This window comes from Salvelinus alpinus, chromosome 23, assembly GCF_045679555.1.
Source record: "Salvelinus alpinus chromosome 23, SLU_Salpinus.1, whole genome shotgun sequence".
Classification (NCBI taxonomy): domain Eukaryota; kingdom Metazoa; phylum Chordata; class Actinopteri; order Salmoniformes; family Salmonidae; genus Salvelinus; species Salvelinus alpinus.
In genome coordinates this window covers 20,787,839-20,803,949 of record NC_092108.1, presented here as the reverse complement: position 1 = coordinate 20,803,949, position 16,111 = coordinate 20,787,839, and the positions used below count along the sequence as shown (strand labels likewise).

At 41.4% G+C, this 16,111-nt stretch overlaps 1 protein-coding gene and 1 pseudogene across 1 annotated transcript; both read left to right on the top strand.

Moving 5' to 3' along the window:
• Positions 1-6,959: 6,959 nt before the first annotated feature.
• LOC139551240 (CCN family member 1-like) lies at positions 6,960-9,400 on the top strand. Its single transcript, XM_071362727.1, has 3 exons — positions 6,960-6,980; positions 8,456-8,669; positions 9,084-9,400. The coding sequence occupies exons 1-3, from the start codon at positions 6,960-6,962 to the stop codon at positions 9,398-9,400; spliced, it is 552 nt and encodes a 183-aa protein (XP_071218828.1).
• A 161-nt stretch (positions 9,401-9,561) lies between these two features.
• Positions 9,562-10,887, top strand: LOC139551239 (CCN family member 1-like; annotated as a pseudogene).
• Positions 10,888-16,111: the final 5,224 nt, after the last annotated feature.

The following is a 16,111-nucleotide window of genomic DNA, read 5'->3' as shown; positions in this document are numbered from 1 at the left end:
GCTACCTGTACTAGCACACCACCAGTTAATTCCCCTGGTGATAAACCACATATTCCAGTGTTCAAATAATGTAATGTAATTACCATAAAAATTTATGTGCGGTTCAATTTAATTAATTATTTAATTACCATTATATTTTTTACTAAACACTTGCAAAAAATAAATAAATAGAATGTTCTTTCATAAAGAGACCTTGGGATGGGGCTATAACACTAAGCAATAGGCTATCATATCAGTGCCACTGAGGCAAGTAGGGGTGTACTCACTTTTGTTGCCAGCGGTTTAGACATTAATGGCTGTGTGTTGAGTTACTTTGAGGGGACAGCAAATTTACACTGTTATACAAGCTGTACACTGACTACTTTACATTGTAGCAAAGTGTCATTTCTTCAGTGTTGTCACATGAAAAGATATACTCAAATATTTACAAAAATGTGAGGGGTGTACTCACTTTTGTGATATACCGTAAATACTGTACATCTACCAAAGAAAGGTTTGTTAATTGCTCACTTCAATATATGCAGTTTAAGGAACAAAATTCATGAAATATGTTGTCTAGTGCAGTCAAACAATATTCATGTATTGGCAATATCAGAGACTCACTTGGACTCTTCTTTTGAGGATGCTGAGATCTCTATACATGGAGACAATATGTTCAGGAGGGACAGAAATAGATATGGAGGTGGTGTTGCTGTTTACATCCAGAGTCATATTACAGCAAAACAACATAAGGACTTGATGTTGAATGGATTAGAGGCGCTATGGGTACAGGTGGATTTACCACATTTGAAACCTATACTAGTTGGTTGCTGCTATAGGCCACCTAGTGCTGATGTCAAATATCTTGATGTAATTTGCGAAATGTTGGATAAGGTATCTGATGAAAATAGGGAAATATATTTTTTGGGAGATATGAATATTGATTTTTTAAACACCAACTGTCCAATGAGAAAGAAACGTATTTCTGTTGCCAGTGTATGTAACATGACCCAAGTTATGACATTACCAACGAGAACGTTCACTAATAGGTCCGGTATCACATCATCAACTTGTATCGATCACATTTTTACTAACATGGCTGAACATTGTTCTAAAGCTATATCAGTGGCACTAGGTTGCAGTGATCATAATTTGGTTGCACTCACTAGGAAAACTAAAATACCAAAGGCTGGCCCTAAAATAATCTACCGCAGGTCCTACACATGGTTCAATCAGGACTCATTTGTGGATGAGATTAAGAATGTGCAATGGTTAGAAGTGTGTAGTAAGGATGATCCTGAAATATCACTAAGTTTGGGTGCCCCGTGGATTGATGATGAGCTGAGAAATGTAATGATTCAATGTTATGATGCCAAAAAAGTAGCAGATAAATCTGGCACTCTGTTTGATAAGCAAAGTTATTGTAAATTAAGAAATCTTGTGACCAAGCTAAACAAAGGAAAGACGGGATTCTATCAGCACAAAATTTATAGAGTAAAGGGTGATGGGAAAAAGCTGTAGAGAACGTTGAAGCCTATTATGGGTAGGAATTCGAACATGTCCCCCTCTTTTGTTGAATCAGAGGGTATATTTATTACAAAACCACATGACGTCGCAAGCTACTTTAATGAATATTTTACAGGCAAAGTGGACAAGTTGAGGAATGCTATGATTCCAACTGATGGCTCCATGTCATATACCCTTATAAAATATTGTATCATGAAGGAGAGGCATTGCATGTTTGAATTTCATCAAGTAGAAAGGGAAGAGGTAGAAAGGATGCTGTTGTCTCTTTTGGATGACAAGTCACCTGGTACAGATAATCTAGACACCAAATTGCTTAGTTACAGCTAACCAAATATCTACCCCAATCGCTCATATTTTTAACAAGTGCTTGATGTATGGAGTGTGCCCAGAAGTCTGGAAAGAGTCAAAAGGTTATTTCACTACCTAAGGATAAAACATTTGCATTCACTGGTCCTAATAGTCATCCTATAAGCTTGCTGCCTGTGTTCAGTCAATTATTGGAAAAAATTGTATCTGTACAAATCAAGGATTATTTCTCATGTAATGGTCTGATAACGGGTTTCCAGCATGCATACAAAGAAGGGCATTCTACGAGTACGGCCTTAGCACAAATGACAGATGATTGGTTAAAGAGTATGGATGACAGGAAGTTAGTTGGTGCAGTGTTGCTAGATTTCAGTGCTGCTTTTGATGTAATTGATCATGAACTGTTACTAGGTAAACTCAAATGTTATGGTTTTAAGTCTGCAGCTCTATCCTGGATGGAAAGCTATCTATCCAGAAGGCAAAAAGTGTTCTTTAAATGGTAGCTTTTCAAACAGTAAAGATATACACTGTGGTGTTCCTTAAGGAAGTTGCCTAGGCCCACTTCTCTATCTTTACTAATGATTTACCTTCAGTAATGAACAAAGCAAGAGTGGTCATGTATGCTGATGACTCTACAATGTATAGCGCAGCATCAGAATGTAATGAGCTAACAGATGTACTGAGCAGTAAACTAAGAATGGGGTCTGAGTGGGTTGATATGAACAAATTGGTGTTGAACATTTCTAAAACTAAATGTATTGTATTTGGTTCAAGATATATGCTTGTTGATGATCCTCAATTGAATTTTGTCTATAAATAGAACGCATGGAGAGCAAGTGAAAAAAACGAAACTAATAGGCGTCATGTTGGACGCAGCTTTATCATGGTCCGAACATATAGATAATATTGTTATTATGATGGGTAAGGGAATTGCAGTCACAAGAAAATGTTCAGAGTATGTAACATTTAGCACACTGAATCAGGTGATTCAATCCTTGGTCCTATCACACTTAGAGTACTGTCCAGTTATATGGTCATCTGCAGCAAAGAAAGATATAAAAAAGCTCCAAATGGCTCAAAACAGGGCTGCCAGATTAGCTCTTCGTTGCTCTAACTGTATGAATATTATCCAAATGCATCAGAATCTCTCATGGCTTCATGTCAAAAACAAATTACTATCTAGTCTTTTGATTTTCTTTAGGAATGTTATATTTTTCAAAAAACCAAAGTATTTTTCAGTCCAGTTAGTACATTCTTGCAACACGCATAACCACCAAACCAGACAGGCAAATTCAGTGCAGCTAAAACAACCCCAAGCCAAGGACAAATCGCCTTAAATCTACAGCTTTATATGGAGCCGATAGACCATATGCGATAGACCATATGACTGGACTGGAAATAGAAAGCATCAATTGAATGTTAAATGTGTTTCCTGTCAGGTATTTTAATTATCTGTATTGTCTAATTGTTGAATGTTTGTGAAGTCTTGATTGTGGTTGTTTGTTAATTGGTGTTGGACCCCAGAAAGATTAGCTAGCATTATGGCATTAGCTTATGGGGATCCTAATAAAATATTACAAGTACAGTACAGGCTTGGTTTGAAAATATGTTCCTCCATGACATGAGAGCAGTACAGTTTACAGTCCTCACAGGAACAAGCCAGGCAAGGGTTATAAAATAGTGAACAAAATAAACTCCCTCAAAACACAACTAGCTCTCTTCTCTGTGTTAGGAAACAGCCTAGAGACCAGACTGTATTGTGATTAGCAGCATGTGTTTAGCGGCAGACCATGTTTACTGACGAGTCAGCAATCGGGAATGTCAGACCAGACGAACACTATGTTCCTGTTCTGAGTGCCCATTGCATGCAGCGAAAGGAAAGGGACCCAAAACGAGGAAAACTCATTTATAGAAATGATGTAATAAAACTAGATTTGCAATCACATCATGAAAACGGACGCAAAGCCACTACAGACATTCCTGTGTACCTTATAAAAGGTGTCAGTCAGACCCATAAAAATGTTCAGTATTTTCAAGCCACCTTCTCACTACCTACGGTCCAGTGGCATGAGGGAGGATTATTTATTTTTTGATGCGCATGCCCTTATTTCTATTACAGCATATTGGATGACTGTCATTCATTTTCCATTCACCCAACTTAATGTAACATCGATAGGTTTAAGCTACTTCATGATACTCACATGTTCCCTATACCCATAATGAGGTTGCTACAACCTAGCCTATGAATGAAAGTTTACAACGTAGGTGCACAGGTTGAGAGAGATTTAAGTAATCAAGGTGACAGACATTGACACATTCAATAACACCTTGCACAATCTGCCTTGGATCTAGTTGATCTAGGGTGTCATTAGTCCACAGTTGCAAACAAGAGTTTCTATTGGACAAATTCAGGTATGTTTATCCCCGTTTCGCTCCGTTTGCTTCCGTTTAATAAATGTTTTTCAACAAAATCGGAGGAATGAATACACCCCTGATCACATGTAAACACAGCTCACTTTCATAGCAGCCACATACAAACAGCATAATCCCTTTGATTATTGGATAATTCCTTCTCACATCAATGCGCCCTCCTCTCACCTTTTCCCTTCGCTTGTGGACTTCAGTGCACAACACGTCAGCTGACTGTGACCTGGCAGAAAACCTTTCCAAGCCAAACCTTCATATCATAACCGCTACACACAGCCTACATCGTTGTCACCACATTAGCTCACATCAAGTCAGCATAGCTATTAGAACTAGCACGTTAGTAAACCTGCTACAATCATGCAGTACAGTGTACAGTTGGCAAGCAGTTTAGCAGCTACCCTGGCGGGCCCCGGTGCCAATAAATTAATAAAACCAAAAGCTTACGTTGACTTGGAAGAGTTCCAATGTTGGATAGCCATAGCCAGCTAGGTAACATAGCATCGCTCTCTGTTTGAGCAAGCTAAACTAGTTAGCTGCATTTGCAAGCTAAGTAAGTGAAAGTGAAAACAAATATACAGTACCAGTCAAAAGTTTGGACACACCTACTCCTTACAGGGTTTTTCTTTATTTTTACTATAACATATATGGAATCATGTAGTAACCAAAAAAGTGTTTAACAAATCAAAATATATTTTATATTTGAGATTCTTCAAAGTAGCCACCCTTGCTTTGATGACAGCTTTGCACACTCTTGGAATTATTCTACAATGTAGAAAATAGTACAAATAAAGAAAAACCCTTGAATGAGTAGATGCGTCCAAACTTTTGACTGGTACTGTATATATACACAGTTGAAGTTGGAAGTTCACATACACTTAGGTTGGAGCCATTAAAACTCGTTTTTCAACCACTCTACACATTTCTTGTTAACAGACTATAGTTTTGGCAAGTCGGTTAGGACATCTACTTTGTGCATGATACAAGTCATTTTTTCAACAATTGTTTACAGATGATTTCACTGTATCACAATTCCAGTGTAATGTAATAATGTTCTTCTATCATACCAGTCCAACCCTAGTTCATAACTGACCACCTGTTGAATCCACAGTTTAGAACCCAGAGTATATGTACTTTTAGTAAAATTGCTCAACAATGTGTGGGCCTTGGGGCTATGTAGGAAAAGAAAAAAAATGAAATAAAACTAAGTCAGCAATTTTCCAGTACAGAGCATTGTGACGCATGCTCCTCAAATATGAGGTCTGCTGTTAAGCTGTGTAAATTTGCCTGGATTTAACGCAACTGTCTGAGCTATGTGCACTCAAGTTAGACAAGGACTAAATGAAAAGATATGCCAATCTGGTTGGCTAGGTTTCCTATTCACCCAAGTCATCCTGAAGTAAAGAACAGGGATGAAGTGTGGAAATTATTTTTGTTATTTCATAATTGTTGTTCTTTGATGTGGTTATAAAATTATATTTTCCAAAAGCACCCTCCTGTTTCATCTTGAATGGATGTTCCTTCAGGCATTCCTCAAGCACATTCTGGAATCTCTTTTGTCTTCTCTCAATCCTAACTCACTTATTCTGGCTGAACAGGAAGGGGTCAAACATTCCAAACTCTCTCTACTTGTCTTTTTAAAGATATTTGGGTTAGACAAACACTAATCCACCCACATCCAGATGGGTGACTGACAGGCATTTCAAGTATGACAAAATATGGAGTTGAAGAAACTAACACAGGAAAAAAAAAATACTTTCAATAGAAACACTGACAATAGATTAAGGGTTATTCTAAACACTTGGGCTGGCCTGCATCCGAGGGAGACACATTTCTTCCATTAATTTATCGATATAAATATGTAGCTCATCTTTTAATATTTAGGCTATAATATATTCGTGCTGAGTAAGGTTGCGCATTTTGGGGAATATTTAGAGGTGGAAACTTTCCATGGGAATTAACAGGAATTAATGGGAGCATATGGGAATTAATATTAATACCATTTAAATGTAGATGTTTTTTACATTGGATACATTTACCATATCATACGGAGACAGAAACATTTGACCTTATCATAAGTAGACATAATTGCAAATGATAAAATCCTTCCAATATACACTGCTCAAAAAAATAAAGGGAACACTTAAACAACACAATGTAACTCCAAGTCAATCACACTTCTGTGAAATCAAACTGTCCACTTAGGAAGCAACACTGATTGACAATACATTTCACATGCTGTTGTGCAAATGGAATAGACAACAGATGGAAATTATAGGCAATTAGCAAGACACCCCCAATAAAGGAGTGGTTCTGCAGGTGGTGACCACAGACCACTTCTCAGTTCCTATGCTTCCTGGCTGATGTTTTGGTCACTTTTGAATGCTGGCGGTGCTTTCACTCTAGTGGTAGCATGAGACGGAGTCTACAACCCACACAAGTGGCTCAGGTAGTGCAGCTCATCCAGGATGGCACATCAATGCGAGCTGTGGCAAGAAGGTTTGCTGTGTCTGTCAGCGTAGTGTCCAGAGCATGGAGGTGCTACCAGGAGACAGGCCAGTACATCAGGAGACGTGGAGGAGGCCGTAGGAGGGCAACAACCCAGCAGCAGGACCGCTACCTCCGCCTTTGTGCAAGGAGGAGCACTGCCAGAGCCCTGCAAAATGACCTCCAGCAGGCCACAAATGTGCATGTGTCTGCTCAAACGGTCAGAAACAGACTCCATGAGGGCCCGACGTCCACAGGTGGGGGTTGTGCTTACATCCCAACACCGTGCAGGAAGTTTGGCAAATTTGCCAGAGAACACCAAGATTGGCAAATTTGCCACTGGCGCCCTGTGCTCTTCACAGATGAAAGCAGGTTCACACTGAGCACATGTGACAGACGTGACAGTCTGGAGACGCCGTGGAGAATGTTCTGCTGCCTGCAACATCCTCTAGCATGACCGGTTTGGCGGTGGGTCAGTCATGGTGTGGGGTGGCATTTCTTTGGGGGGCCGCACAGCCCTACATGGGCTCGCCAGAGGTAGCCTGACTGCCATTAGGTACCGAGATGAGATCCTCAGACCCCTTGTGAGACCACATGCTGGTGCGGTTGGCCCTGGGTTCCTCCTAATGCAAAGAAGAAGCGTTGTGCCAGTAATCTGAAAGGTTTCTGGATCAAATTCCAGAGCTGACAAGGTAAAAAGCTGTTGCTCTGACCCCGAACAAGGCAGTTAACCCACTGTTCCCTGGTAGGCTGTCATTGTAAATAAGAATTTGTTCTTAACTGATTTGCCTAGTTAAATAAAAGTTTAAAAATAATAATTTTATGTTACCTTTTTCATGATGATAGAGATGACACTATGTGATTATTTTGCCCAGCCCTGGGATGGACTGGGCTAAATGTGATGGCTCAGCACTAGGGTTGCAAAGGGTTGGAAACTTTCCGGGTTTTCCATGGGAAGTTAAGCCCAGGAATTTGGGGAATTTTGCTTAAATTCACCAAAAAAGTTAGCTTAGTTTCAATGTGGTGCTCTTATTCTTCTCACTTCTTTGTCCAGATTTTCTGAGCTGCACTCTAGGACAGAACATAACAGCCAACATATAAAAATATCTTAAAATAAATACTTTAAATACGTGTTTGACTTCAGTTTCCAACATTAAATAGCCTAAAAAAGAAAGGAATTGAAAATAAAATAATCCCTGTAAAAATGAATGTAGACAGGGTGGTACTTGGCTTGAATGGAACATTGGGAGACATTCCTCGCATAGTTTTGGAACAATTCACCGCATAGTCAGATCTCTTTCAGATATAAAAAATGAGAGGCTACACCAGCGAAACAGCAGACTATATATACCTTGTAATTCACGCTGTAGTTAAGCCTACATTGCGTGCTCCGTGTCTGGAATAATCAATCTAAAGGAGCCTTTTTCTTTACTAAGGAAGATAAGAAGACTATTTCAATAGATATGAATATGTTGATGCTTTCCTTTGTTGTTTTCCTTTATGGGAGTTTTACTTCGGTAAGAAAATATATATTAATTAATCATAGCCTACAATAAAATCCTTGATTGTCAAAGCCGAGGGTGGGTGACGGTGATTAATTCAGATAGTCCTCACTCCATCTCACAGTACAATATTTGTAGAATAAATAACATAAACGAAGTGAATATTTGTAGAAGAAATAACAAATTAAGTGAACATTTATTTATCTTAAAACATGTTTTTGTTATTTTAGGTATCTGCATCTTGTCCCTCCGAATGTTCGTGTCCTCTTGAGTTAGCCAGGTGCGCTCCAGGAATCAGCCTCGTGCCAGATGGGTGTGGATGCTGCAAGACTTGCTCGAGGCAGCTCAATGAGGACTGCAGCAAGACTGAGCCATGCGACCACCTCAAGGGACTGGAGTGCAACTTTGGGGCTGGTTATGGCACAGCTAAAGGCATCTGTCGAGGTATGATTGGGGCGGCAGGTAGCCTAGTGGTTAGAGTGTTGGGCCAGTAACCGAAAGGTTGCTAGATCGAATTCCAGAGGTGACAAAGTAAAAATCTGTCGTTCTCAACAAGGCAGTTAACCCACTTCCATGGTAGGCCTTCATTGTAAATAAGAATTTGTTAACTGACTTGCCTGGTTAAATTAAAAAAATGATACAAGTGTATTGGAAATACTGATACCCTGCTGTGGTCACTGTAACTTCTACAAATGAGTACAGACTCCAATGGGTTTGGCTGTAGGAATGTACAGTTATGAACTTGTTTATTACAAATGAGGAATTATGCTTTTGGTTTATTTACAGCTCATTCTATATAATTAGAATATTACACTTGACTCACATTGTAACAGTCTCCCTGTCTGCTTCTCCAAACAGCCAAATCAGATGGAAGACCCTGTGAGTACAACAGCAAGATCTACCAGAATGGAGAGGGCTTCACTGCCAACTGCAAACACCAGTGTACATGCATGGATGGTGCCTTAGGGTGTGTGTCCCTGTGCCCCCAGCAGCTCTCCCTGTCCAAACTGGGCTGTGCCATATCCAAGCTGGTCAAAGTGCCCGGTCGCTGCTGTGAGGAGCTGGTCTGCCCTGAGGAGAAGAGGAAAGCCTCAGTGGACAAGGTCAGCAAAGATGGCCGCAAGGATAAACATTCTGATGATGACTTCACATCAGAGGAGGACTCAAGTCTTTAGCTGGTGAGTCAATGGAACTCTGTTTATTCCAATGGTTCAGTTTGTGAAATTATTGAGCTCCAATTGATGTAAAGCCTCGGTATACATCCAGACAGGGAGTTTAAATGGAAAAGCTATTTATTATCCCCATCTGTATGTACAGTGTATGTAGATTTGAACTCATGTCCAAGTTTTGTGAGACCCATCCAATGCACATTGACTAATCGTCTCACCATCTTTTCCCCACAGCTTTCAGGAGTAAGCCTGGTCCCCCTGCTCTAAGTCCTGTGGTACAGGAGTTTCCTCCAGGGTCACCAACAACAGCCAGTGCAAGCTGGTGAAGGTGACTCGTCTCTGTGAGGTCCGCCCATGCTCCCAGTCATCCTACTCATTTCTGAAGGTATGCGTCTATACATTATACGGTAATTTTTCAGATGCTTTTATCCAAAATTACTTCTAAAGATATATTGAGTATATGTGGGAATCGAACCGGCAGGAGCAATGCTGATATCACAGTGATGAAACGCATGCATGTCCAGTACATCAATATTTTGTTTCATGTTCTTGTTCTCCTCTCACCAACAGAAGGGTAAGAAGTGTAGTCGCATTGCGAAGGCCAGCCGTCCAGTGACGCTGACCTATGCAGGCTGCAGTAGCGTGAAGAAGTTCCACTCCAGGTACTGTGGTTCTTGCCTGGACGGGCGCTGCTGCACCCCTCAGCAGACCCAGACTGTGGCCGTTCTCTTCGGCTGTGAGGACGGACACTTTAAGCAAGGACGTCATGGTCATAGAGTCCTGTTCATGTGACTAACTGTTCCCATAACAACGAGAAGCTCTCTGGTCTCCAATGATATCCGCAAATCCAGAGACTGAGGGGAAGGTTTAGGGTTCCACACCCTGTCTGTAAACTAGGATTACAAAGGGGTGAGATGACGGGGAGTAAGGATAACTCCATATGTGCACTGCTATGCTGGAGACATTTATTTTGAGGATTTTTTAATGAATTGCTTCGTAATATTGGAGTTATTGGCTGCTTCGATATGGAGCGTTTTATGTTGTAATATTTCTGTTCAATGACAACTTGTTTTGTTTATTCAAACAAGACATGAGATGCACTCAAGTTTTGTATGCATGTCTATCTTTTTGTGTTTATTTGTAAATATGAAAACATCTGCTTTGTGGCAGCTACTAGAATGATTTAATCATGAGTAGATTTGTGTCAAACATTGTTTTTAATATCACAACATTATTTGTATTTATTTCTAAGATATGATAGGCCATATTGTCACGTTCTGACCTTTATTTCCTTTGTTTTGTCTTTATTTAGTATGGTCAGGGCGTGAGTTGGGGTGGGCAGTCTATGTTTGTATTTCTATGTTTTTCTATTTCTGTGTTTGGCCAGATATGGTTCTCAATCAGAGGCAGCTGTCAATCGTTGTCCCTGATTGGGAACCATATTTATGTAGCCTGTTTTGTGTTGGGTTTTGTGGGTGTTTGTCTTCAGTCTTTGTGTGTCTGCACCAGATAGAACTGTTTCGGTTTTCATGTTTGTTGTTTTTTGTCTTTTATTAAACATGATGAACACTAATCACGCTGCGCTTTGGTACTCTCCTTCCACAGAAGAAAACCGTTACACATATTGGAAACTTATATTTTTGACCATTAGTTTTTTAAATATTATTAATAAAATGTATGTATTTATGGAACCTGATGCTCTGTTGTGAATGACTAGATATCACAGTATGGACAGTTGATATTTAACCTAGTTTTATTGGCATTGCTTTCTCTAGTTTAATCTATCCTCCGCCCATAGTTATTTTAGAGTAAGGGATACCTGCTGTGTTTCTGGCTGACCCACTTCTGAGGGGATCTAGATTTGAATGGATGGCTCAAATGTGTATATATATATAATCTAGTAGTTCATTGTGTTCGTGGATCACCTAATCCAGCTCCTACATGTCATTCAGTCTGCACAAACATCAACTCATAAGACCTCTAAATACACCCAAGTCTATTTTCATACAGTAAGTGTCTATAACCCGATCTGTGGGCCATGATCTGCAACGGTAGTGGAGATCTGTTAATGTTGTACATATATTAGAGGTTTTTACGTGTTTTTGATGAGTCATTGAGTTGTTGATTGGATATGTCTGGTTGTTTTTACCCACTTAGTTGCAGGACAGATGGTGGGTTGGCTTGTCTGTTTTGGCTAGCTAATGTTTGCATTTAAAAGATGCACCTGTCACCTGATATAGAGGTCCTGGATGGCAGGGAGCTCAGCCCCAGTGATGTACTTGGCTGTCCGCACTACCCTCTGTAGCGCCATGCGATTGAGGGCGGTGCATTTGCCATACAAAGCATGTTGTCTACCCTCACCACCTGGGGTCGGCCCATCAGGAAGTCCAGGATCCAGTTGCAAAGGGAGGTGTTCAGTCCCAGGGTTCTAAGCTTGGAGTGGCCTATGGTGTTGAACGCTGAGCTGTAGTCAATGAACAGCATTCTCACATAGGTACTCTTTTTACCTACAGTACCAGTCAAAAGTTTTAGAACACCTACTCATTCAAGGGTTTTTCGTTATTTGTTCTATTTTTTACATTGTAGAATAATAGTGAAGACGTCAAAACTATGAAATAACACGTATGGAAGAATGTAGTAACCAAAAAAGTGTTAGACAAATCAACATATATTTTAAATTTGAGATTCTTCAAAGTAGCCACCCTTTGCCTTGATGACAGCTTTGCACACTCTTGGCATTCCCTCAACCAACTTCATGAGGTAGTCACCTGGAATGCATTTCAATTAACAGGTTTGTCTTGTTAAAAGTTAATTTGTGGAATTTATTTCCTTCTTAATACGTTTGAAACAATCAGTTGTGTTGTGACAAGGTAGGGGTGGTATACAGAAGATAGCCCCATTTGGTAAAAGACCAAGTCCATATTTAACTAGGCAAGTCAGTTAAGAACAAAATCTTATTTACAATGACAGCGTACCCTGCCCAAACCCTTCCCTAACCCTGACGATGCTGGGCCAATTGTGTGCCCCCATTTGTGCGCCACCCTATGGGACTCCCAATCACGGCCAGTTGTGATACAGCCCGGTATCAAACCAGGGTCTGTAGTGATGCCTCTAGCACTGCAATGCAATGCCTTATGTTGTGCGCCGCCATTTGTGCGCCGCCTTATGGTACTGCCGATCACGGCCAGTTGTGATACAGCCCGGTATCAAACCAGGGTTTGTAGTGATGCCTCTAGCACTGCGATGCATTGCCTTAGACCGCTGCACCACTCGGGAGCCAATAAGTGAAGAGAATAAGCAAAGAGAAATGACAGTCCGTCATTACTTGAAGACATGAAGGTCAGTCAATTCGAAAATTTCAAGAACTTTGAAAGTTTCTTCAAGTGCAGTCGCAAAAACCATCAAGTGCTATGATGAAACTGGCTCTCATGAGGACCGCCACAGGGAAAGAAGACCCAGAGTTACCTCTGCTGCAGAGGATAAAGTCATTAGAGTTAACTGCACCTCAGATTGCAGCCCAAATAAATGCTTCACAGAGATCAAGTAACAGACATCTCAACATCAACTGTTCAGAGGAGACTGGGTGAATCAAGCCTTTATGGTTGAATTGCTGCAAATAAACCACTACTAAAGGACACAAATAAGAAGAAGAGACTTGATTGGTCCAAAACACACGAGCAATATACATTAGCCCGGTGGAAATCTGTCCTTTGATCTAATGAGTCCAAATTTGAGATTTTTGGTTCCAACCGCTGTGTCTTTATGAGATGATCTCCGCATGTGTGGTTCCCACGGTGACGCATGGAGGAGGTGGTGTGATGGTGTGGGGGTACTTTGCTGGTGACACTATCAGTGATTTATTTAGAATTCAAGGCACATTTAACCAGCATGGCTACCACAGTATTCTGCAGCGATACGCCATTCCATATGGTTTGCGCTTAGTGGGACTATCAATTGTTTTTCAACAGGACAATGACCCAACACACCTCCAGGCTGTGTAAGGGCTATTTGACCAAGAAGGATTGTGATGGAGTGCTGCATCAGATGACCTGGCCTACACAATCACCCGACCTCAACCCAATTGAGATGGTTTAGGATGAGTTGGACTGCAGAGTGAAGGAAAAGCAGCCAACAAGTGCTCAGCATATGTGGGAACTCCTTCAAGACTGTTGGAAAAGCATTCCAGGTGATGCTGGTTGAGAGAATGCCAATTGTGCAAAGCTGTCTTTAAGGCGAAGGTGGCTACTTTGAAGAATCTATTTTGAAATGTTTAACACGTTTTTGGTTACTACATGATTCCATATGTGTTATTTCATAGTTTTGATATCTTCACTATTATTCTACAATGTAGAAAATAGTTAAAATAAAGAAAAACCCTTGAATGAATAGGTTTGTCCAAACTTTTGACTGGTACTGTAGGTGGGTGAGCGCAATATGGAGTGAAATTGCATCGTCTATGGATCTGTTGGGACGGTATGCAAATTGGAGTGGGACTCTAGGGCATCTGGAATGATAGAGTTGATGTGTGCCATAACCAGCCTACAGATGTGAGTGCTATAGGTTGCTAATCATTGTTGCAGGTAGCCTTAGAGTTCTTGGGAACAGGAATGATGGAGGTCAGCTTGAGAGATGTGGGGATTACAGACTGGGACAAGGTTGAAAATGAATATGCCTGCCAGCTGTTCTGCACATGCTCTGAGAACACGCCCTGGAATACCGTCCTCGCGGCCTTACGAGTGTTAACCTGATTAAAAACATTACTGATTATAAACATTGAGACCGTGTCTGTGCCTCGACCTAGGTTGGGCAAAACTAAACATGGCGGTGTTCGCCTTAGCAATCTCACAATCTCATAAAGACCTCCTCCATTCCTGCCATTATTGAAAGAGATCGTGATACCGCACATCTCAAAATAGAGCTACTTAATGTTAGATCCCTCACTTCAAAGGCAGTTATAGTCAATGAACTAATCACTGATCATAATCTTGATGTGATTGGCCTGACTGAAACATGGCTTAAGCCTGATGAATTTACTGTGTTAAATGAGGCCTCACCTCCTGGTTACACTAGTGACCATATCCCCAGTGCATCCCGCAAAGGCGGAGGTGTTGTACAGTCGTCTCAAATAAAACTGTGAAGGACCTCGGCGTTACTCTGGACCCTGATCTCTCTTTTGACGAACATATCAAGACTGTTTCAAGGACAGCTTTTTTCCATCTACGTAACATTGCAAAAATCAGTAACTTTCTATACAAAAATTGATCAATGCTTTTGTTACTTCTAGTTTAGACTACTGCAATGCTCTACTTTTTGGCTACCCGGATAAAGCACTAAATAAACTTCAGTTAGTGCTAAATACGGCTGCTAGAATCCTGACTAGAACCAAAAAGTTTGATCATATTACTCCAGTGCTAGCCTCCCTATACTGGCTTCCTGTTAAGGCAAGGGCTGATTTCAAGGTTTTACTGCTAACCTACAAAGCATTACATGGGCTTGCTCCTACCTATCTTTCCGATTTGATCCTGCCGTACATACTTACACGTACGCTACGGTCACAAGACGCAGGCCTCCTAATTGTCCCTAGAATTTCTAAGCAAACAGCTGGAGGCAGGGCTTTCTCCTATAGAGCTCAATTTTTATGGAATGGTCTGCCTACCCATGTGAGAGATGCAGACTCGGTCTTAACCTTTAAGTCTTTACTGAAGACTCATCTCTTCATTAGGTCATATGATTGAGTGTAGTCTGGCCCAGGAGTGTGAAGGTGAACGGAAAGGCTCTGGAGCAACGAACCGCCCTTGCTGTCTCTGCCTGGCCGGTTCCCCTCTCTCCACTGGGATTCTCTGCCTCTAATCCTATTACAGGGGTTGAGTCACTGGCTTACTGGTGCTCTTCCATGCCGTCCCTAGGAGGGGTGCGTCACTTGAGTGGGTTGAGTCACTGACGTGGTCTTCCTGTCTGGGTTGGCGCCCCCCCTTGGGTTGTGCCGTGGCGGAGATCTTTGTGGGCTATACTCGGCCTTGTCTCAGGATGGTAAGTTGGTGGTTGGATATATCCCTCTAGTGGTGTGGTGGCTGTGCTTTGGCAAAGTGGGTGGGGTTATATCCTGCCTGGTTGGCCCTGTCCGGGGGTATCATCGGATGGGGCCACAGTGTCTCCTGACCCCTCCTGTCTCAGCCTCCAGTATTTATGCTGCAGTAGTTTGTGTCGGGGGGCTAGGGTCAGTCTGTTATATCTGGAGTATTTCTCCTGTCTTATCCGGTGTCCTGTGTGAATTTAAGTATGCTCTCTCTAATTCTCTCTTTTTCTCTCTTTCTTTCTTTCTATCTCTCGGAGGACCTGAGCCCTAGGACCATACCTCAGGACTAGCTGGCATGATGACTCCTTGCTGTCCCCAGTCCACCTGGCCGTGCTACTGCTCCAGTTTCAACTGTTCTGCCTGCGGCTATGGAACCCTGACCTGTTCACCGGACATGCTACCTGTCCCAGACCTGCTGTTTTCAACTCTCTAGAGACAGCAGGAGCGGTAGAGATACTCTCAATGATCGGCTATGAAAAGCCAACTGACATTTACTCCTGAGGTGCTGACTTGTTGCACCCTCGACAACTACTGTGATTATTATTATTTGACCCTGCTGGTCATCTATGAACATTTGAACATCTTGGCCATGTTCTGTTATAATCTCCACCCGGCACAGCCAGAAGAGGACTGGCCACCCC

What these genes read in the sequence shown, in the direction of transcription:
- LOC139551240 (XM_071362727.1), top strand. Translation starts at nt 6,960, where the DNA reads ATGAGGGCCCGACGTCCACAG. An exon ending in TGAGGGCCCGACGTCCACAG is followed by an intron (nt 6,981 to 8,455) that starts GTGGGGGTTGTG and finishes TTGTTATTTTAG; the next exon opens with GTATCTGCATCTTGTCCCTC. An exon ending in AGCTAAAGGCATCTGTCGAG is followed by an intron (nt 8,670 to 9,083) that starts GTATGATTGGGG and finishes TTCTCCAAACAG; the next exon opens with CCAAATCAGATGGAAGACCC.